Source organism: Patagioenas fasciata, chromosome 28, assembly GCF_037038585.1.
Source record: "Patagioenas fasciata isolate bPatFas1 chromosome 28, bPatFas1.hap1, whole genome shotgun sequence".
Taxonomy (NCBI): Eukaryota; Metazoa; Chordata; class Aves; order Columbiformes; family Columbidae; genus Patagioenas; species Patagioenas fasciata.
Window position 1 is genome coordinate 4898449 of NC_092547.1, and position 19910 is coordinate 4918358.

The window sequence follows — 19910 nt, forward strand, 5'->3', positions numbered from 1 at the left end:
CCGGTGGTCCTGGTTTGTCTGGGGGGGGGGGACACACAGACCCAGCATCACCTTTTCCAACACTTTATTTGATCCATGGAGCAATAATTTAGCCGGTGGGGCTGGGGGGGGCGGCTGTGGGGCTGGGGGGGGCGGCTATGGGATTGGGGGGGGGGAACTGTGGGATGGAGGGGGGAACTGTGGGATGGGGGGGGGGAAACTGTGGGATGGAGGGGGTGGCAGGAAAAGGCACAAACCAGAGTGATTGGGGGGGGGACCGGGGGGACATGGGGACACGAGGCTCCTCAGCCGCTCAGCACCATCCGGACCAGCTCTGCAAAGAGAAATGGGGAGAGCGGGATGGGTGGGGCAGCTCAGGACCCCCCCAGCCCTTGTCCCGGAGAGAGGCAGGAAAACCAAAGTCAACGGCTGCAGAGCGCGGGGAGGAACCGGCGTCACCGCAACCTGGGGGGGGGCTCCCCCAGCACCCCATGCAGAGGGACATGCGAGGATTGGGGGGGTTGGTTTTGGGGGGGGGGCGAGAGCGCAAACCAGCGGCCTTTTTTTTTTTGCTGTTTTTTTAAAAAAAAAAAGACTATGGAAGAAAAATAAGGAAGGAAAATAAACGGTCAGTATTATTTTTTTTGGGGGGGGGGGGGAGGCGCGTACCCCTGCGGTGTCACCCCGATAGGATGTGTCGCACAAACGCTGGCGGGAAGGAAGGAGACCATGGTCAGGGAGGGACGGGGTGGTGGTTGGGACCCCCCCCTCCCACCCCCAACATACACCACTCCCCCCCCCACCTTGGGACCCCCCCCCAAGGACCCCCCGATCTCACCTTCGTAGTTGATGCAGCCGTTGCTGTCCTCGTGCCCGGCCACCAGCTGCTCCACCTCCTCCTCCGTCATCTTCTCGCCTGCGGGACAGCCCGTGTCACCCTGGGGGGGGACCTGGGGGGGACACTGGGGGTCCCCAGGGGTCCCTGGAGGTGGCTGGGGGGGGACTTGTGAGGGTTCTTGAGGATTTGGGGGTTCCCCAGGGATGGTTGAGGGGCCCCTGAGGGCTCGTGGGGGTTCAGGGACCCATCAGGGGGGTGACGCTCGGGGTGACGAGGACCACAAGGTCCCTGGGGGTCCCTGAGGGCTTGCAGGGGTTGGGGACCCATCAGGGGGGTTACACCCAGGGTGATGAGGAACATGGGGTCCCTGGGGGTCCCCTGGGGCTCTGGGGGTCCCCAGGGACAGCTGATGGGCCCCTGAGGGCTCATGGGGGTTGGGGACCCATCAGGGGGGTGATACGCAGGGTGATGAGGAACATGGGGTCCTTGAGGCTTTGGGGGTCCCCAGGTATGGCTGAGAGGCCCCTGAGGGCTCGTGGGGGTTCAGGGACCCATCGGGGGGTGACACCCAGGTTGATGAGGACCATGGGGTCCCTGGGGCTTTGGGGGGGTCCCTGAGGGCTCATGGGGGTTGGGGACCCATCAGGGGGGTGATACACAGGGTGATGAGGACCGTGGGGTCCTTGGGGATTTGGGGGTCCCCTGGTGCTCCGGGGGTCCCCAGGGACAGCTGATGGGCCCCTGAGGGCTCGTGGGGGTTGGGGACCCATCAGGGGGATGACACCCAGGGTGATGAGGAACATGGGGTCCTTGGGGCTTTGGGGGTCCCCTGGGGCTTTAGGGGTCCCCAGGGATAGCTGAGGGGCCCCTGAGGGCTCGTGGGGGTTCAGGGACCCATCGGGGGGTGACACCCAGGGTGATGAGGACCATGGGGTCCCTGGGGCTCTGGGGGGTCCCTGAGGGCTCATGGGGGTTGGGGACCCATCAGGGGGGTTACACCCAGGGTGATGAGGAACATGGGGTCCTTGGGGATTTGGGGGTCCCCAGGTGGTCTGGGGGTCCCCAGGGACAGCTGATGGGCCCCTGAGGGCTCGTGGGGGTTGGGGACCCATCAGGGGGGTGACATGCAGGGTGATGAGGACCATGGGGTCCCTGGGGCTCTGGGGGGTCCCTGAGGGCTCATGGGGGTTGGGGACCCATCAGGGGGTGACATGCAGGGTGATGAGGAACACGGGGTCCTTGGGGATTTGGGGGTCCCCTGGTGCTCCGGGGGTCCCCAGGGACAGCTGATGGGCCCCTGAGGGCTCGTGGGGGTTGGGGACCCATCAGGGGGGTGACATGCAGGGTGATGAGGACCATGGGGTCCCTGGGGCTCTGGGGGGTCCCTGAGGGCTCGTGGGGGTTGGGGACCCATCAGGGGGTGACATGCAGGGTGATGAGGAACATGGGGTCCTTGGGGATTTGGGGGTCCCCTGGTGCTCCGGGGGTCCCCAGGGACAGCTGATGGGCCCCTGAGGGCTCATGGGGGTTGGGGACCCACCAGGGGGGTGATACACAGGGTGATGAGGACCATGGGGTCCTTGGGGCTTTGGGGGTCCCCTGGGGCTTTAGGGGTCCCCAGGGATAGCTGAGGGGCCCCTGAGGGCTCGTGGGGGTTCAGGGACCCGTCGGGGGGTGACACCCAGGGTGATGAGGACCATGGGGTCCCTGGGGCTTTGGGGGGTCCCTGAGGGCTTGGGGGTTTCAGGGAGCCATCAAGGGGGGTTCACGAGGCTCAAGGGGTCCCTGGGGCTTTGGGGGTCCCTGGAGGGCTCATGGGGGCTTGGGGACCCATCAAGGGGGGTGACACTCAGGGTGATGAAGACCATGGGGTCCCTGGGGTTTTAGGGGTTCACCAGGGATGGCTGAGGGGCCCCTGAGGGCTCATGGGGGTTCAAGGACCCATCAAGGGGGTGACACTCAGGGTGATGAGGACCACAGGGGCCCTGGGGGTCTCTGAGGGCTCATGGGGGTTCAGGGACCCATCAAGGAGGTGATACCCAGGGTGATGAGAACCACAGGGTCCTTGGGGCTTTGGGGGTCCCCTGGTGCTCTGGGGATCCCCAGGGTTGGCTGAGGGGTCCCTGAGGGCTCATGGACCCGCCGGGGGGGGGGGTGACGCTCACCCAGGGTGACAAGGACGTGGCGGATCTCGGCCCCCATGACGGTGCCATTGCCCTCCTTGTCGAAGACCCGCAGCCCCTCCACGTAGTCCTCGAAGCAGCCCTGGTCCTTGTTCTTGGCGATGGTTTGCATCATGGGCAGGAACTGCTCGAAGTTCAGCGTCTTCAGGTTCATCTCTGCAGGACAGCGGCCGTGAGCGGGGGGTGAGGGGTTCAGGGGGGTCCTGGGGGTCTTGGGGTTCCTCCTCCCCACTCACCATCACTCTTGGGGTTGCCCAGCACCTTCATGACCTCGGCGTTCGTCGGGTTCTGCCCCAGCGCCCGCATCACATCCCCACACTGGCTGTACAGGATCTTCCCATCCCCGGTGCGGTCGAACAGCTGAAACGCCTCCTTGAACTCTGCGGGGACCCCCCCGCGTCAACCCCCGGGCACACCGGGACCCCCCCGTGCACCGGGACCCTCCACCAGACCCCATCGCTTCCAGCCCCGGGACCCCGCGCTCCCAGCGCCCGCGCCCCGGGTCGGGTTTCGCCGCCGAGCGGGATCCGGTTTCCCGGTGCAACCCGACGCCGGTTGGGATGCAGATCACGGAACGCGGCCGGGATGCTGCTGCCTTCCCCCCCCCGCCCCGTGAAAGAACCCAGGCGTCCGGGCCGTTCTCACCACCCCCCCCCGGGAAGGAACCCAGGCGTCCGGGCGGCCCCACCCCGCAGGAATGCGGGCCCGGCCCCGCGCTGTGCCCATATAAGGGCAAATGGCGCAAAAAAAGCCCGCGCCCCCCCCGCCCCGCGTCCGGCCCCGCATCCCCCCGTCCCGCATCCCCCCGGTCCGAAGGGCCCCGCATCCCCCCGGTCCGAACGGCCCCGCATCCGCCCAGGACGGACTTTGCCCCGGGAGCGGCCCCGCCCGTGCAGGAAGCGCTGGGGGCGACGGGGCTGGTCCCGGTCCCCGGTCCCGCTCACTCACCCGCGGTCTGTTCCTCCGAGAAGTCGCACTGCGGGGAGAGCGCGGCGGTCAACGGCTACCGGTACCGACACCGATACCGGCACCGCCCGGCCGCGCCCTCCGCAACGGCGCCGTCCGCCGAACCCCCGGTGCCACCCCCGCCCCGCTCCCCCGTGTCGCTCCCCCTCGCATCCCCCGCCCGGTGCCGCTCCCGGTGCGTTTCCCGGTTCCCACCATGGCGCCGGTCGCTCCGGTTCCTGCTCCGCGCTCTGGGCCGCGGCGGGGGGGGCGGGCGGGCGCTTTGTATCGAGCGGCGTCACCGCCCGCCCATTGGCCGCGCGTCGCTACGTCACCGCGCGCTAATTACCCGGTTAATTATGCATAAGGGGACGGGGACACGCGAGGCCACGCCCCTTATCCTGGGGGGGATTTTTTGCCTATAGATGGGCACGGAGCGGGGCCGGGGGGGTTCACCCCACGGGTGACATCCCCATGGGACACACCCCAACGGCCACACCCCCAGGGACACCCCCGCGGGGACAGGGCAACAGGCGACAAACCCCCCAGGGACATGAGGGTGGGGACACCACGATGGGGACACCCCAAAGCGGGGGGGGGTGACATCCCAATGACCCGTGGGAGTGTCACCCGGCGGGGGGGAACACCACGATGGGGACACCCCAAAGCGGGGGGGGTGACATCCCAATGACCCGTGGGAGTGTCACCCGGCGGGGGGGAACACCACGATGGGGACACCCCAAAGCCGGGGGGGGTGACATCCCAATGACCCGTGGGAGTGTCACCCGGCGGGGGGGGAACACACCGCAAACCCCCATCCCCAGAACCACACGAAGCCACCGCTGTCCCCTCCATCCTTTATTAGCGCGGGGGGGGGGGGACACACACGGGGACGAAGCCCCACGAAGGCAGCGAGGGGGTGGCAGCGCGGTGACATGGCGGTGGTGGCATCGCGGTGACAAAAGCATCTCCCCGCGCGGAGGGGGGGGACACTGGGGACACAACCCCAGGCCGCCCCCCCCCGCACCGGGGGGCTCCTTGGTGGCGAAGGCACGAGGTGCGGTAACAGTCTGGGGGGCGCGGGGGGGCCCGGCCCCGCACGTCTTTGGTCAATGGCGAGGATGGGGGGCGGCGGGGGGGGGCGGGAGCAGCCGGGGGCGGCCCGGTCACCCCCATTCCCTCTTTGGGGGGGGGGTCCAGCTCTAGGGGCTGCTTCGCTCAGTCCCGCAGCTCGTACCTGTGGGGGGAGAGAGGTGAGGGGACACGGGGGGACACTGAGGGGGGGACACTGGGGGGGGAACAATGCGGGGGGGGAACAATGCGAGGGGGGACACTGGGGGGAACACAATGAGGGGGAACACTGGGAGGGGACAATGAGGCTGGGACACTGGGGGGGGACACTGGTGGGGGGACAATTGGGGGGGACAATGGGGCGGGACAATGGGGGGGACAATGGAGGGGACGACAATGGGGGGGACACTGGGGCGGGGACAATGGGGAGGGACAATGGGGAGGGGGGGACAATGCGGGGGACACTGGGGCGGGGACAATGGGGGGGGACAGTGTGGGGGGGTGGAAACACTGAGGGGGGACACTGTGCGGGGGGGACACTGGGACGGGGACAATGAGGGGGGACAGTGCGGGGGGGGGAACAATGCGAGGGGGGACACTGGGGGGGGACACTGGGGGGGGACACTGGGGGGGGGACACAGCCCCCAGTCCCAGGGACAGCCCCCCGTGCCCCCCAGCCCCACTCACCAGTGGGTTCCCCCCTCGGAAAGATCCACTTGTGCCAGGTCCAGATGGAGCTGGGGGAGAGCAGAGGTTCAGGGGGGCTCTGGGGGGCTCCCCGCGACACCCCCAGACCCTCTAGGACCCCCCCAGACCCTCGGAGACCCCCCCAATTCCCCTACCTTCCCCAGCACCTCCTTCTCCCGCGACATGAAGGACACGGTGGATTTGACCTGCGCCTCCAGCTTGCGCCGCGAAGCTTCGTCCAGCGACACGTCCCACTCGAACCTGGGGACACCGGGCTGTACTGGGCGGCACTGGGAAGGTGCCCCCCCCTCCCCGTGCCCCCCCATTACCTCTCGTTAAAATCGGGGTTCAGGGTTTTCTTCTGCACGCCCGTTTTCCTCTTGGTGCTGCGGCTGCGGTCGGGCAGCAGCACCAGGGACACATAGGGGTCGGGCAGCTCCTTTGACACCCCCCGGAGCTTCCTGGGGGGGGGAACAGCTCAAGATGGGGGGGAACAGCTCAAGGGGGGGTCCTAACCCCGACCCCCCCCTCATTGCCCCCCTCCTCACCTGCAGCCGTGCACAATGGCCACCAACTTGCGCTCGTCCCCGTGGTACCAAAGTGTCAACTGCAACCGGCCCAGGGGACCCTCGGGTGGCTCCGGGTGGCTGCGAGGGGGGGGGTCAGGTCAGTGAACCCCCCCCCCGAGACCCCCAGCACGGGGCTCAGCCCCCCCCACCCTGGGGTTTGCAATGGGGGATGGGCTGGATGTGACATGGGGACACCCGGTGGGGGGGGACACCCGGTGGGGGGGGTCACCCCCAGAATTACCTGTCAGAGGGAAGCAGGCGCTGCCGCAGCCCCCCCGCCCCGCTCTCCCCCTCCCCCGGTGCCTCCATGGGTTGGGGGGCAGCGTCCCCCCCGGCCAGGGCCACGCTGCCCCCTCCCAGCTCCGCCTGCTGCGACACCAGCACCTGTCGGGGGGGTAAGGGGGGTGAGGAGGGTCCCAGGGTCCCTCCCGCCCCCCCCGCCGGCACTCACCCCCAGCTGCGCCCTCAGCAGGACCTGGCTGTGCGGGCCCCCCCCCGCCAGCGGGAACCAGCCGTCCAGCACCAGCCCCTCGGCCGCCAGCAGCCGCGACAGGGGGAGGCTGAGGGTACCCAGGGGCTGCCCCCCCTCCTCGGTCACCTGCGGGGACAGGGGGCTCAGCACCCCGCGGCGGGACCACCCATGGGGATGGGACCCCCCAACATGGGGATGGGAGCTCTGTTGTGTGGCCACGAGCCCCCCCCCATAGGGACAGGACCCCCCCAGTGGGGATGAGACCCCCTCATAGGGACAGGAACTCTGCAACGGGGATGAGACCCCCCCCATGGGGACAGCAGCTTTGTCGTGAGGTGAGGAGCCCCCACACGGGGTCTGGAGCCCCCCCCAGGGATGTGAGTCCCCCCATGGGAACAGGACCCCCCAACATGGGGATCGGACACCCCCATGGGGATGAGACCCCCCATAGGGACAGGAACTCTGCAACGGGGATGGGACCCCCATCATGGGGATGGGAGCTTTGTCATGGGGTGAGGAGCCCCCACACGGGGACTGGACCACCCCCCCAGGGATGTGAGTCCCCCCATGGGTACAGGACCCCCCAACATGGGGATGGGACACCCCCATGGGGATGAGACCCCCCATAGGGACAGGAACTCTGCAACGGGGATGGGACCCCCATCATGGGGATGGGAGCTTTGTCATGGGGTGAGGAGCCCCCACACGGGGACTGGACCACCCCCCCAGGGATGTGAGTCCCCCCATGGGTACAGGACCCCCCAACATGGGGATGGGACACCCCCATGGGGATGAGACCCCCCCATAGGGACAGGAACTCTGCAACGGGGATGGGACCCCCACCATGGGGATGGGAGCTTTGTCGTGGGGTGAGGAGCCCCCACACGGGGACTGGACCCCCCTCCAGGGATGTGAGTCCCCCCATGGGGACAGGACCCCCCAACATGGGGATGGGACACCCCCATGGGGATGAGACCCCCCATAGGGACAGGAACTCTGCAACGGGGATGGGACCCCCACCATGGGGATGGGAGCTTTGTCGTGGGGTGAGGAGCCCCCACACGGGGACTGGACCCCCCCTCCAGGGATGTGAGTCCCCCCATGGGTACAGGACCCCCCAACATGGGGATGGGACACCCCCATGGGGATGAGACCCCCCATAGGGACAGGAACTCTGCAACGGGGATGGGACCCCCACCATGGGGATGGGAGCTTTGTCGTGGGGTGAGGAGCCCCCACACGGGGACTGGACCACCCCCCCAGGGATGTGAGTCCCCCCATGGGGACAGGACCCCCCAACATGGGGATTGGACACCCCCATGGGGATGAGACCCCCCATAGGGACAGGAACTCTGCAACGGGGATGGGACCCCCACCATGGGGATGGGAGCTTTGTCATGGGGTGAGGAGCCCCCACACGGGGACTGGGCCCCCCTCCAGGGATGTGAGTCCCCCCATGGGGACAGGACCCCCCAACATGGGGATGGGAGCTCTGTTGTGTGGCCAGGAGCCCCCTGCATGGGGACAGGACCCCCACGGTGGGGATGAGACCCCCACATGGGAACAGGAATTCATCAACGGGGATGGGACCCCCACCATGGGGATGGGACCCCCACCATGGGGACAGGAGCTTTGTCGTGGGGTGAGGAGCCCCCACGCGGGGACTGGATCCCCCCACAGGGATGTGAGTCCCCTGCATGGGGACAGGACCCCCCTGGTGGGGATGAGACCCCCCCATGGGGACAGGAACCCGCCATGGGGACAGGAACTCTGCAACGGGGATGGGACCCCCACCATGGGGACAGGAGCTTTGTCATGGGGTGAGGAGCCCCCACACAGGGACTGGACCCCCCCAGCCCAGGGACGGGACCCCCCCATGGGGCAGGAGCCCACCATTGGAACAGGAGCTCTGTGACGGGGATGGGACCCCACCATGGGGATGGGACCCCTACCATGGGGTCTGGAGCCCCCCGGCAGGGACAGGACCCCCCCCACGGGGATGAGACCCCCCCATGGAGATAGGAACCCACCATGGGGACAGGAGGTCTGCGATGGGGATGGGACCCCCCATGGTGACAGGACCCCCGCCACGGGGACGGGAGCTCTGTCATAGGGCCAGGACCCCCTCCACGGGGCCAGGACCCCGCCATGGGGATGAGACCCCCCCCACATGGGGATGAGACCCCCCAGGGGGACGGGAACACCCCCCCAAGACCTGCAGCTCCAGCGACTCGACATGGGGCCGTTTGATGAGGAAGGAGAAGCCTTCGTCCCACACGGGCTCAGAGTTTGGGGCGCAAGTCTGGGGACAGGAGAGCAAGTGAGGGACCCCCCTTTTTGTCCCTCCCCCCCCATGGCCACCCCCACCTGTGTCTTTCTTACCTTGGTCTTGACGGAGACGTCGCGCACGGTCAGGGTGGCCAGGGCAGCGGGGGGTTTGGAGCCCTTCCGGAGCTGGGGACACGGGGGATGATGAGGGGGGGGATGGAGGGCATGGATGGGGGGGTGCCCGGGGGCCCCCCAGGGTCACTCACCGGGAGGTCGGCTGCTCGGTCCATGAAGACGGAGAGAAGAGCGGCCGAGAGCTCCGGGCCCCGGGGGGGCTGCAGGAGCGTGTTGGTGTGCAGGACCTGGGGGGGCAATGGGTGGGTTGGGGGTCCCACCACGGTGGGGGGACAGGGGGACACATGGGGATGGGGACACATGAGGATGTAGGGAATGGGGACAGGGACACATGGGGATGCAGGGCTGGGGATGGGGACACAGCTGGGGATGCAGGGGATGGGGACACACGGGGAAGGGGACACAAGGGGATGGGGACACACGGGGATGTAGGGAATGGGGACAGGGACACACGGGAATGGGGACACACGGGGATGTAGGGAATGGGGACAGGGCTGGGGATGGGGACAGGGACACAGGGATGGGGACACATGGGGATGTAGGGAATGGGGACAGGGCTGGGGATGGGGACAGGGACACAGGGATGGGGACACATGGGGATGTAGGGAATGGGGACAGGGCTGGGGATGGGGACAGGGACACACAGGGATGGGGACACACGGGGATGTAGGGAATGGGGACAGGGCTGGGGATGGGGACAGGGACACACAGGGATGGGGACACACGGGGATGTAGGGAATGGGGACAGGGCTGGGGATGGGGACAGGGACACACGGGGATGGGGACACATGGGGATGTAGGGAATGGGGACAGGGACACATGGGGATGTAGGGATGGGGACAGGGCTGGGGATGGGGACACAGCTGGGGATGCAGGGGATGGAGACACATGGGGATGGGGACACAAGGGGATGGGGACACACGGGGATGTAGGGAATGGGGACAGGGCTGGGGACAGGGACACATGGGGGTGCAGGGATGGGGACAGGGCTGGGGATGGGGACACAGCTGGGGATGCAGGGAATGGGGACACACGGGAATGGGGACACACGGACATGCAGGGGATGAGGACGGGGACACATGGGGACGGGGACGGGGACACATGGGGATGGGGACACATGGGGATGGGGACACATGGGGATGGGGACACATGGGGATGGGGACGGGGACACATGGGGATGGGGACACATGGGGATGCAGGGGATGGGGACGAGGACACACGGGGATAGGGACGGGGACACATGGGGACACGGACACGAACACACGGGGATGGGGACACACGGGGACAGCTGTGCCCCCATGTCCCCGTTCCCTGGGGGGGTCCGTTACCTGCTCGAGGAGGTCGGTGCTGGGCTGGGGGCTCAGCTTCTCCAGCCGCACGTGCAGCCGCCCCGACTTCACATCCTCCAGGGGCAGCCACTGGGGGACAGCAGGTGAGACCCCCCCGGTGCACCCCCAAATCCCACTGCACCCCCCAATCCCACTGCAACCCCAAATCCCACTGCAACCCCCAGTCCCCCTGCACCCCCAAATCCCCCTGCACCCCCAAATCCCACTGCACCCCCAAATCCCACTGAAGCTGCCCCAATCCCACTGCAACCCCAAATCCCACTGCACCCCCCAGTCCCCCTGCACCCTCAAATCCCCCTGCACCCCCAAATCCCCCTGCACCCCCCAATCCCACTGCACCCCCCCAACCCCACTGTAACCCCCAATCCCACTGTACCCCCCAATCCCACTGCAATCCCCAATCCTGGTGCACCCCCAAATCCCGCTGCACCCCCAAATCTCACTGCAGCTGCTCCAATCCCACTGCACCCCCAAATCCCACTGCAGCCCCCAATCCCCCTGCACCCCCCAAATCCCACTGCAACCCCCAATCCCACTGCACCCCCAAATCCCACTGCAGCCCCCACTCCCCCTGCACCCCCCAAATCCCACTGCAGCCCCCAATCCCATTGCAGCCCCCAAATCCCACTGCAACCCTCAAATCCCGGTGCACCCCCAAATCCCGGTGCACCCCCCAATCCCGGTGCACCCCCCCATCCTACCTCATCCATGATGCGGCTGCTCAGCACCCTCCTCAGTGGCACTTTACACCTGGGGGGGGGACGGTTGGTGAGGGCTGGGGGGTGGGGGGAACACCCCATAGCCCCCCCATCGCCCCCCCAGCACCCACCGTCCCAGGAAATCATCCTTATCAATGTCCTTATCAAACAGGTCGAACTCCACGTCCTGCCCGGGGACGTTGTCCACGATCACCTGCGTGGGGAGGGGGGACACCAGTGGGGACCCCCCCGGACGCCTGGGTCCCCTCTCGGACACCTGGGTCCCCTCCCAGCTCCCCTGCCTCAGTTTCCCCCCCCCGGGTACCTCGTAGATCTCATTCCAGCGGGGGTTCAGGTTCTCCTTGATCACTCGGCTGCGGAAAACCCCCCCGGCCACCCGCACTTTGGCGTAGGGGTCGGAACGGCCCCGCACGGCCCCCCCGAAACGATTGTCCTTGGCCACCAGGTTCTCGGCCTCCAGGAGGTGGATCCGCAGCACGTGCTGGGGACACGGGGACACCGGGCGGTGGCACCGGGGGTGTCCCTGAGCGCCCCCCCCAGCCCACACAGGACCCCCCACCCCACATCCCTCCCTGTTCCCCTCTGCACGTCCCCCCACCCCTGACCCCCATCCTCCCCATCCCATCCCATCCCATCCCATCCCATCCCATCCCATCCCATCCCATCCCATCCCATCCCATCCCATCCCCACCTCGGTGCCAAACTGGGGGTCCGGGTTGCTCTGGGGGGGCCTCTGGGGACCCTCGGTGCTGGTGGGGGGGTCCGGTTGGCCAGGGGGGGCTGGGGGGGTGGGGGCACCGTTCTCAGGGGCATCAAAGAAGAGCACCTGCGGATATAGGGGTCAGCGGGGGGGGTGGAGGGGTAGGACCCCCCCCCCCCGGTGTCCCCACGGTGTCCCCACGGTGCCCCCCCCTCACCCGCAGGACCAGTTTGAGGTGCAGGAGGCTGCGGGGTCCCGAGTGCTGGAGCTGGAAGGGCTGGGACAGCGCCAGGTCGGGGGCGTCGAGCAGGCGGGCGAGGGGCAGCGACAGCGACCCCAGGGGGCTCTGGCGGGGATCGTCCTTCACCTGGGGGGGGCAGCGGTCAGGGGGGGCCGGGGTGGGGGTTTGGGGGGGAAATGGGGAGAAACGGGGGAGAAACGGGGGCAGAGATTTGGGGGATGTGGGGGAAATGGGGTTGGGGATTTGGGGGACAAGGGGATGAGATGGGGACAGGGATCTGGGGGGGGGGGTGTGGGGGGACAGGGTGGGGAGATGGGGCTGGGGGTTTGGGGGAAATGGGGCTGTGAAATTGGGGGACACAGGGGGGAAACGGGGCTGGGGATGTGGGGGGGGTTTGGGGGAAATGGGGCCAGGGGTTTGAGGGACATGGGGCTGGAGATTTGGGGGACAAGGGGTGGGGGATGTGGGCGCACATGGGGGGACACAGGGCTGGAGATTTGGGGGGATTTGAGGGAAGTGGGGCTGAGGATTTGGGGAAAATGGGGCTGGGGATCTGGGGGGAAAGAGGGGGACACAGGGATGGGGATTAGGGGGGATTTGGGGGAAATTGGGCTGTAGAATTGGGGGACATGGAGGACACGTGGGGTTGGGGATGTGGGAGAGATTTGGGGGATATGGGGGGGACACAGGGCTGGGGATTTGGGGGCACTTGAGGGAAATGGAACTGGGGATCTGGGGGGAAAGAGGGGGACACGGGGTTGGGGATATGGGGGGGATTTGGGGGGACAGAAGGCTGGAGATTTGGGGGGGATTGGGGGGAAATAGGGGCTGGGGACACAGCAGGGAGATGGGGAACACATGGCTGCGGATTTGGGGGACATGGAGGGGACACGGGGCCGGGGATCTGGGGGGATCTGAGGGGCCGGGGGGGGATCTGGGGGGCCGGGGGGGGGGACATGGGGCCGGGGGGGGATCTGGGGGGCCGGGGTCTCGCCTGGATGTCGACGTCCTGGTTCTTGGGGTCGTGCAGGAAGAAGCGAAAAGCGTCTTCCCAGACGGGAGCAGACGAGTTATAGACAACCTGGGGGGGGAGAGGGGTTATAGAGCACCTGGGGGGGGTGGTGGGAACGCGGTGAGAACACCCCGCCGGGTCCCTGCCCCCCCAGAACCCCCCTGCCCCCCCACCTTGCTCTCCCGAGTCACATCCTGCACCGACACCTGCACCACGGGGTTGGGCTCCTTGCCCGGCTTCTTCACCTGCGCAAAAACGGGGGGTCGGGGGGGGTCCCCACACACCTCTGACCACCGGACCCCCCCCCCGGGACCCCCGGGACCCCCTGGACCCCCCCCGCTCACAGGCAGCTCCTCAGCCCGGTCCAGATACACGACCAGGATGGCGGCGGATGGGGGGTCGGGTTTGGCCACGATCGTCCGGTTTCTCTCCAAAACCTGCGGGGATGCACCCGGAGGAAATTTGGGGGGGGGTGCGGGGGGGTCAGGAGGGGTAGGTGACCCCCCCTTAGCGCCGCTGGGACCCCAAAAACTCGTCTCTGGGCTCACCTGGTCCAGTTTGGAGGCGTCGGGAAGGAGCGAGAGCCACTCGAGGCGCAGCAGCAGCCGCCCCCGACCGCCCTCCTGCAGCGGGAACCACTGGGGGGCAGGCGGGTCAGCTCGGCCCCCCCGGCCCCATAGGGGTCAGAACAGCCCCCCGGACCCATAGGGATCAGCATGGCCCTCCAGACCCATAGGGATCAGCACGGCCCTCCAGACCCATAGGGGTCAGCATAGCCCCCTCCTGACCCATAGGGGTCAGCACGGCCTCCCCCGGACCCATAGTGGTCAGCTTGGCCCCCTCAGCGCTATAGGGGTCAGCACGGCCCCCCAGACCCATAGGGGTCAGCACGGCCCCCCCCGACCCCATAGGGGTCAACACGGCCCCCCTGGCCCCATAGGGGTTAACACAGTCCCCCCAACCCCGTATGGGTCAGCACGAACCCCCCAGTACCCCCCAGCCCCATAGGGGTCAGCACAACCTCCCCCAGCCCCATAGGGGTCAGCACAACCCCCCCCAGCCCCATAGGGGTCAGTACAGCCCCCCCAATCCCATATAGGTCAGCATGAACCCCCCAGTATCCCTCAGCCCCATAGTGGTCAGCACAACCCTCCTCAGCCCCATAGGGGTCAGTACAGCCCCCCCAACCCCATATAGGTCAGCATGAACCCCCCAGTACCCCCCAGCACCCCAGAAGGGTCAACACGGACTCCCCCAGTCCCCCCCAGCTCCATAGGGGTCAGCACGACCCCCCCCAGCCCCAGAGGGGTCAACGCATCCCCCCCAACCCCAGAGGGGTCAGCACGGCCCCCCCAAACCCCCCAGAGGAGCCAACACCGCCCCGCCCAGTTCCCCCCCAGCCCCATAGGGCTCAACACGATCCTCCCCAGCCCCATAGGGGTCAGCACAGTCCCCTCAGCCCCATAGGGGTCGGCACAGCGCCCCTGGTTTCCCCATCACTCCATAGGGGTCAGCACGACCCCCCAGAACCCCAGAGGGGTCAACACGACCCCCCCAGCCTCCCCAGCACCCCATAAGGGTCAGTACAGCCCCCCAGGGATCAGCACGAACCCCCCAGCACCCACCTCCTCCAGCACCCGCGCCTTCAGCACCTCCCCCAAATCCACCTTCATCCTGGGGGGGAAAGGCCGTGAGCTGTGGGGCTGGGGGGCAGCACCCCCCCCCAACCTGCCAACACCCCCCCAGCCGCAAGCCCACCCACCTGCCCAGGAGATCGTCCTGGTCGGGGTCCTTGTCCAGCAGCTCGACCTCCAGCTCCTGCCCCGGCACCTCGTGCACGATGAACTGGGGACACAGTCAGCGGGGTACACAGGGGGTCCCCATGCCCAGCACAGTCAAGCTGGGGTGTCACTGGGTCCCCATGCCCAGCATGGCCAGGTTGGGGTGTCACTGGGGTCCCTTTGCCCAGCATGGCCAGGCTGGGGTGTCACCGAGTCCCCATGTCCAGCACAGCCAGGTCGGGGTGTCACTGGGTCCCCATGCCCAGCACAGCCAGGCTGGGGTGTCACTGGGGTCCCCATGCCCAGCACAGCCAGATTGGGGTGTCACTGGGGTCCCTATGACAACAGGGCCAAGTTGGGGTGTCACTGGGTCCCTTTGCCCAGCACAGCCAGGCTGGGGTGTCACTGGGGTCCCTTTGCCCAGTACGGCCAGGCTGGGGTGTCACCGGGGTTCCCCTGCCCAGCACGGCCAGGTCGGGGTGTCACTGAGTCCCCATGCCCAGCACAGCCAGGTTGGGGTGTCACCGGGGTCCCCATACCCAGCATGGCCAGGTTGGGGTGTCACTGAGTCCCCATTTCCAGCACAGCCAGGTTGGGGTGTCACTGGGGTCCCTTTGCCCAGCATGGCCAGGTTGGGGTGTCACTGGGGTCCTTTTGCCCAGCATGGCCAGGCTGGGGTGTCACTGAGTCCCCATGCCCAGCACAGCCAGGTTGGGGTGTCACTGGGGTCCCTTTGCCCAGCATGGCCAGGTTGGGGTGTCACTGGGGTCCTTTTGCCCAGCATGGCCAGGCTGGGGTGTCACTGAGTCCCCATGCCCAGCACGGCCAGGTTGGGGTGTCACTGGGGTCCCTTTGCCCAGCATGGCCAGGTTGGGGTGTCACTGGGGTCCTTTTGCCCAGCATGGCCAGGCTGGGGTGTCACTGGGGTCCCTATGACAACAGGGCCAAGTTGGGGTGTCACTGGGGTGCCCCTGCCCAGCACGGCCAGACTGGGATGTCACTGTGTCCCCCTGCCCAGCTTGGGGTCCTGCTGCCCTCCCAGCCCCACTGGGGACACTGTGAGGGTCCCTGTGCCCCCTCTCCCAGAACTGCAGCTCCTCTGGGGGTGTCCCTGGTTTGGGGGGGGGGGGGGGTCTCACCTCATAGACCTCGTCCCAGGTGGGGTTGAGGTTGTCGTCGATGACGCGGCTGGTGACAACCTGGGTGCCCACGCGCAGGACGGCGTAGGGGTCCGACTTGCCCCCCACCAGCCCCCCCATGAACCGGTCCTTGGCCCGCAGGTCCCGGGCGCCCCGGAGATGCACCCGCACCACCCCCTGCAAACGGGGGGGGTCAGCCGGGTTGAATGGGGAGGGGGGGACAGGGGACACCCCAAAGCCCCCCGGGACCCCCGCAGCCCTTACCCGGGGCAGGGGGCAGCGCAGCTGTGCGGCATCGGGCAGGTCGGGCACCAGCGGCACCAGGAGGCGGTTGGGCAGGACGAGGTAGGAGGCGATGGTGTCCATGATCATGGTGTCCGACATGGAGCTGGGGAGGGGGGCACGGTGATGGGGGGGCCATGGGTGGTGCAGTTTTGGGGGGTGGGGGGACCCCACAGCCTCACCTGAGCCCCGGGATGTCCAATAGGTTCGTCATCCCCGTCCAGTTGATGTCCAAGGTCTGGGGGGGGGATTGGGGTCAGATATGGGGGGGATGGACCCAGCCCCATTGTGCCTGGGGGGGCCGGGGCTGCCGGTCCCAGGGTTGGGGGGGGGCACTCACCGGGCGACGGATGAAGAACATGGTGACGGCCCCCACGATGGGCACGTCCCCCAGGAGGGGCTCCAGGATGATCCGCAGCATCCCATGGAGCTGGGGGGGGGCACAGCGCTGATGTGTGACCCCCCCCACGGTCACAGCCCCCACCCTGCCTCCCGCCCCCCCTCACCTGCATGCCCTTCACCCCCGCCTTGCAGAAGAACTTCTTCACCTCCACGTCGATCTGGACGTCACCCACGTAGCTGTGGAGATGGGACGTGGTGGGGGGGTCTCCACCATGGCCCCCCCACAGCGAGGAGGGGTCCGGCAGCTGCTGGGGGACACCCCAGCCTGGACCTGGTGCCCTCGGTCGCTCACCTGATGTTGAGGTCCAGCAGGATCTGCTGCTTGTGGGCGCCGGGGTGAGCCCTGACCCCCAGGACACGGAGCGGCTGCGGAGGGGCAGCGGTGAGCTGGGGGGGGGTCTATGGCAAGGGGGGACACCCCCAGGCCTGGGGACAGCCCTACCTTCTCGCCCATGTCCACCTTGGTGAAGGTGAAGGTCTGGAGGTGGGTGTTGGAGGCGCGGATGGATGGGGCCACCTTGTCCACCAGCAGCTTCTCCATGTACTGCCCGAAGAAGGGCCAGGCCTGGGCCAGCACCTGTGTGGATGGACAGGGGGACAGACAGATGGACGGGTGCGGGGTGGGGGAGTGATGGGTGGATGGAAGGAGGAATGCAGGGAGGGATGGATGGAGGAAGGGATGGAGGGAGGGAGGGATGGAGGGAGGGATGCAGGGATGGAGGAATGGATGCAGGGATGGATGGATGGATGCAGGGAGGGATGGAGGGATGCAGGGAGGGATGGATGGAGCTCAGGATGGAGGGAGGGATGCAGGGATGGATGGAGGGATGGATGGATGGAGGGATGGAGAGAGGGATGGATGGAGGAAGGGAGGGATGGATGGAGGGATGCAGGGAGCTCAGGATGGAGGGATGGATGCAGGGAGGGATGGATGGATGGAGCTCAGGATGGAGGGAGGGATGCAGGAAGGGATGGATGGAGGGATGGAGAGAGGGATGGATGGAGGAAGGGATGGAGGGAGGGATGCAGGGATGGAGGAATGGATGCAGGGAGGGATGCAGGGAGGGATGGATGGAGCTCAGGATGGAGGGAGGGATGCAGGGATGGATGGAGGGATGGAGAGAGGGATGGATGGAGGAAGGGAGGGATGGATGGAGGGACGGACGGAAGGATGGATGCAGGGAGGGATGGAGGGATGGATGGATGCAGGGATGGATGGAAGGATGGATGCAGGGAGGGATGGAGGGAGCTCAGGATGGAACTCAGGATGGAGGGAGGGATGGATGCAGGGATGCAGGGAGCTCAGGATGGAGGGAGGGATGCAGGGATGGATGGAGGGATGGATGGAGGGAGGGAGGGTTGCAGGGAGGGAGGAATGGATGGATGGATGGAGGGATGCAGGGAGGGATGGAGGGAGGGATGGAGGGAGGGAGGGATGGACATATGGAGGGATGGATAGAAGGAGGGACGCAGGGATGAATGCAGGGATGGACGTATGGAGGGATGGATGGAAGGAGGGACAGAGTGATGAATACAGGGCTGGATGGACGCAAGGCTGGATGGACAGACAGACACCTCACCTTGTTCAGCCATTCTGCCCTCTCCACATCCGGGAAGCTCACCTGCGGGCAGACGGGCCCGGGGTGTCGTGAGACTGGGGGTGTCGTGAGACTGGGGGTGTCGTGAGATTGGGGGGTGTCGTGAGACTGGGGGGTGTCGTGAGATTGGGGGGTGTCGTGAGGCCGGGGGGCGGTTCCAGCGGACGCGGGCGGAAGCCAAACCGCGGGTTTCGTTCCTGCGCAACGGCCCCACCCAGCCCCGTGCCTCAGTTTCCCGGCGGGATCCCCGCGGGGAGCGGCTCGGGGTGGGGCAGGGGGGGCCGGGACACGGTGTCACCCCCCCCGCAGCTGTGACAACATCTGGCGGCAGCTCCGGCCCCGCTGACAAATCCCGCCCTGCTGTGGCCGTTCCCGGGGGTCCCGGTGGTGGGGGGTGCACGAGAAGGGGGGTCCCGGCCCCCCAGCACCACTGTGGGGGGGTCCCGGCCCCTCCGCGCCCGCCCCAGCCCGCGGCCGCTCAGGAAGCGGCCCCCCCGGGCCCGGTGAGTCACGGCCCGGCCGGAAGGCCCCGGGCGGGTCCGGGGGTGTCACCGCACTGCGGGGGGCCAGGCAGGGAACCCCCCCATCGGGGGCAGCGCGAGGGGCGATGCAGCGTTTGGGACCCACGGGGGCACCTCGGTGGAGCGGGGGTTGCGGTGCGGGGGTGTCCCGGGAAGCTCAAGCGGGACTCGGTGCAGCGGGGAGCGGAGCGGTGATGGGGGAACCCCGGGGAAGCCCAAGCGGGGTGCGGGGTGCAGCTGGCGGGGATGAGCCCGGTCCCGGGGGTCCCGCCCGGCCCGGGAAGCCCAAGCGGGGACCGCGGTGCAACCGCTCGGGTCCGCCCGGTCCCAGCGGCAGGAATCGCGGGCTCCGACCGCAGTGCGGTAACCGGGGGTGCCCACAGCCTGGAGCCACTGACACGGGCTCGGGGCGGCCCCGGGGCGGGAGGTCCCACCGCTGGCGGGGGATCCCGAGGCGGTCCCGTTGCCGCCGCCGGGGATAACGGCGCAGCGCGGCGGGCGGCCACCCGCTTACCCATGCCGGCAGCTCCCCGCGGGCCGCGCCCAGCCCGGCGGCGGCTGCGCGCACGGCGGCCTCCTCGTCGCTCTGCAGGCGGGCGGCCAAGCGCAACCCGCGCTCCCGGTCTCGCCGCCGCCGCCGCCAACCGGCGTAAAGCGCCAGCGCCAGCAGCAGCGCGCCCGCCCCCAGCCCCAGCAGCCCCGCGGCGTAGGCGGGCAGCGCCCAGAGCAGCCGCCGGCCCAGCGCGCCCAGCGCCGCCAGCCCCGGGCCCCGCCGCTCCATCCTCCTCCCGCCGCCGCCGCCGCCGCCACTGCCGCGCCCGGAGCCCCGCCCGCCGCTTATTGGCCGCTCGCCAGCCCGGAGCCACGCCCCGCCGCTTCGTGGCCGCCCGCCAGCCCAGAACCACGCCCCCCCGCCGAACAGGGCGTGCCCTCGGGGAGAGGCCACGCCCCGTGGCGTGCCATTGGGTGGAGGTGCATGGTGGGCGTGGCTAGGACCGAGGTGGGCGGGGCGTCCCGGC

General features: G+C 68.2%; 2 protein-coding genes and 1 long non-coding RNA gene across 5 annotated transcripts; 1 reads left to right on the forward strand and 2 right to left on the reverse strand.

The window, feature by feature from the left end:
• Positions 1-49: 49 nt before the first annotated feature.
• On the reverse strand, positions 50-4289 carry MYL6 (myosin light chain 6). Of its 2 annotated transcripts, XM_071799892.1 has the most exons (7): positions 4162-4289; positions 3949-3976; positions 3237-3380; positions 2983-3156; positions 818-895; positions 649-687; positions 50-313 (listed from the first exon to the last, which is right to left on the reverse strand). In XM_071799892.1, the coding sequence occupies exons 1-6, from the start codon at positions 4162-4164 to the stop codon at positions 659-661; spliced, it is 456 nt and encodes a 151-aa protein (XP_071655993.1). In that variant the 5' UTR covers positions 4165-4289; the 3' UTR covers positions 50-313; positions 649-658. The 2 variants fall into 2 exon arrangements, with proteins under 2 accessions (XP_071655993.1, XP_071655992.1); XM_071799891.1 differs by lacking the exon at positions 649-687.
• LOC139825764 (uncharacterized) lies at positions 3902-6069 on the forward strand. 2 transcript variants are annotated; one of them, XR_011735969.1, is made up of 3 exons: positions 3902-4009; positions 4770-5198; positions 5868-6069. It is a non-coding gene; the product is annotated as an uncharacterized lncRNA (long non-coding RNA). The 2 variants fall into 2 exon arrangements; XR_011735968.1 differs by having other exon boundaries at positions 4770-5002.
• Positions 4789-19711, reverse strand: ESYT1 (extended synaptotagmin 1). Its single transcript, XM_071799853.1, has 31 exons — positions 19406-19711; positions 18353-18394; positions 17215-17349; positions 17065-17138; positions 16877-16949; positions 16711-16800; positions 16553-16608; positions 16353-16476; positions 16089-16265; positions 14931-15013; positions 14794-14842; positions 13717-13806; positions 13513-13605; positions 13342-13413; positions 13151-13237; positions 12133-12282; positions 11907-12041; positions 11520-11696; positions 11326-11408; positions 11198-11246; positions 10476-10565; positions 9279-9374; positions 9127-9198; positions 8960-9046; positions 6724-6870; positions 6514-6656; positions 6252-6350; positions 6033-6164; positions 5859-5964; positions 5704-5753; positions 4789-5182 (listed from the first exon to the last, which is right to left on the reverse strand). Exons 1-31 carry the CDS (start codon positions 19670-19672, stop codon positions 5164-5166), a joined length of 3147 nt encoding a protein of 1048 aa, XP_071655954.1. The 5' UTR covers positions 19673-19711; the 3' UTR covers positions 4789-5163.
• Positions 19712-19910: the final 199 nt, after the last annotated feature.

Bases quoted from the DNA above. Each gene is read 5' to 3' on its own strand.
- MYL6 (XM_071799891.1), bottom strand. The intron at 3,157-3,236 runs GTGAGTGGGGAG...GCTGTCCTGCAG, and splicing joins GGGCAACCCCAAGAGTGATG to AGATGAACCTGAAGACGCTG. The intron at 314-817 runs GTGAGATCGGGG...TTCTCTTTGCAG, and splicing joins CGGCTGCATCAACTACGAAG to AGCTGGTCCGGATGGTGCTG.
- ESYT1 (XM_071799853.1), bottom strand. From the start codon at position 19,672: ATGGAGCGGCGGGGCCCGGGGCTGGCGGCGCTGGGCGCGCTGGGCCGG. The intron at 16,477-16,552 runs GTGAGGCTGTGG...CCCCCTCCCCAG, and splicing joins TTGGACATCCCGGGGCTCAG to CTCCATGTCGGACACCATGA. The intron at 12,283-13,150 runs GCGAGACCCCGG...TGCCCCCCCCAG, and splicing joins ACCAGGACGTCGACATCCAG to GTGAAGGACGATCCCCGCCA.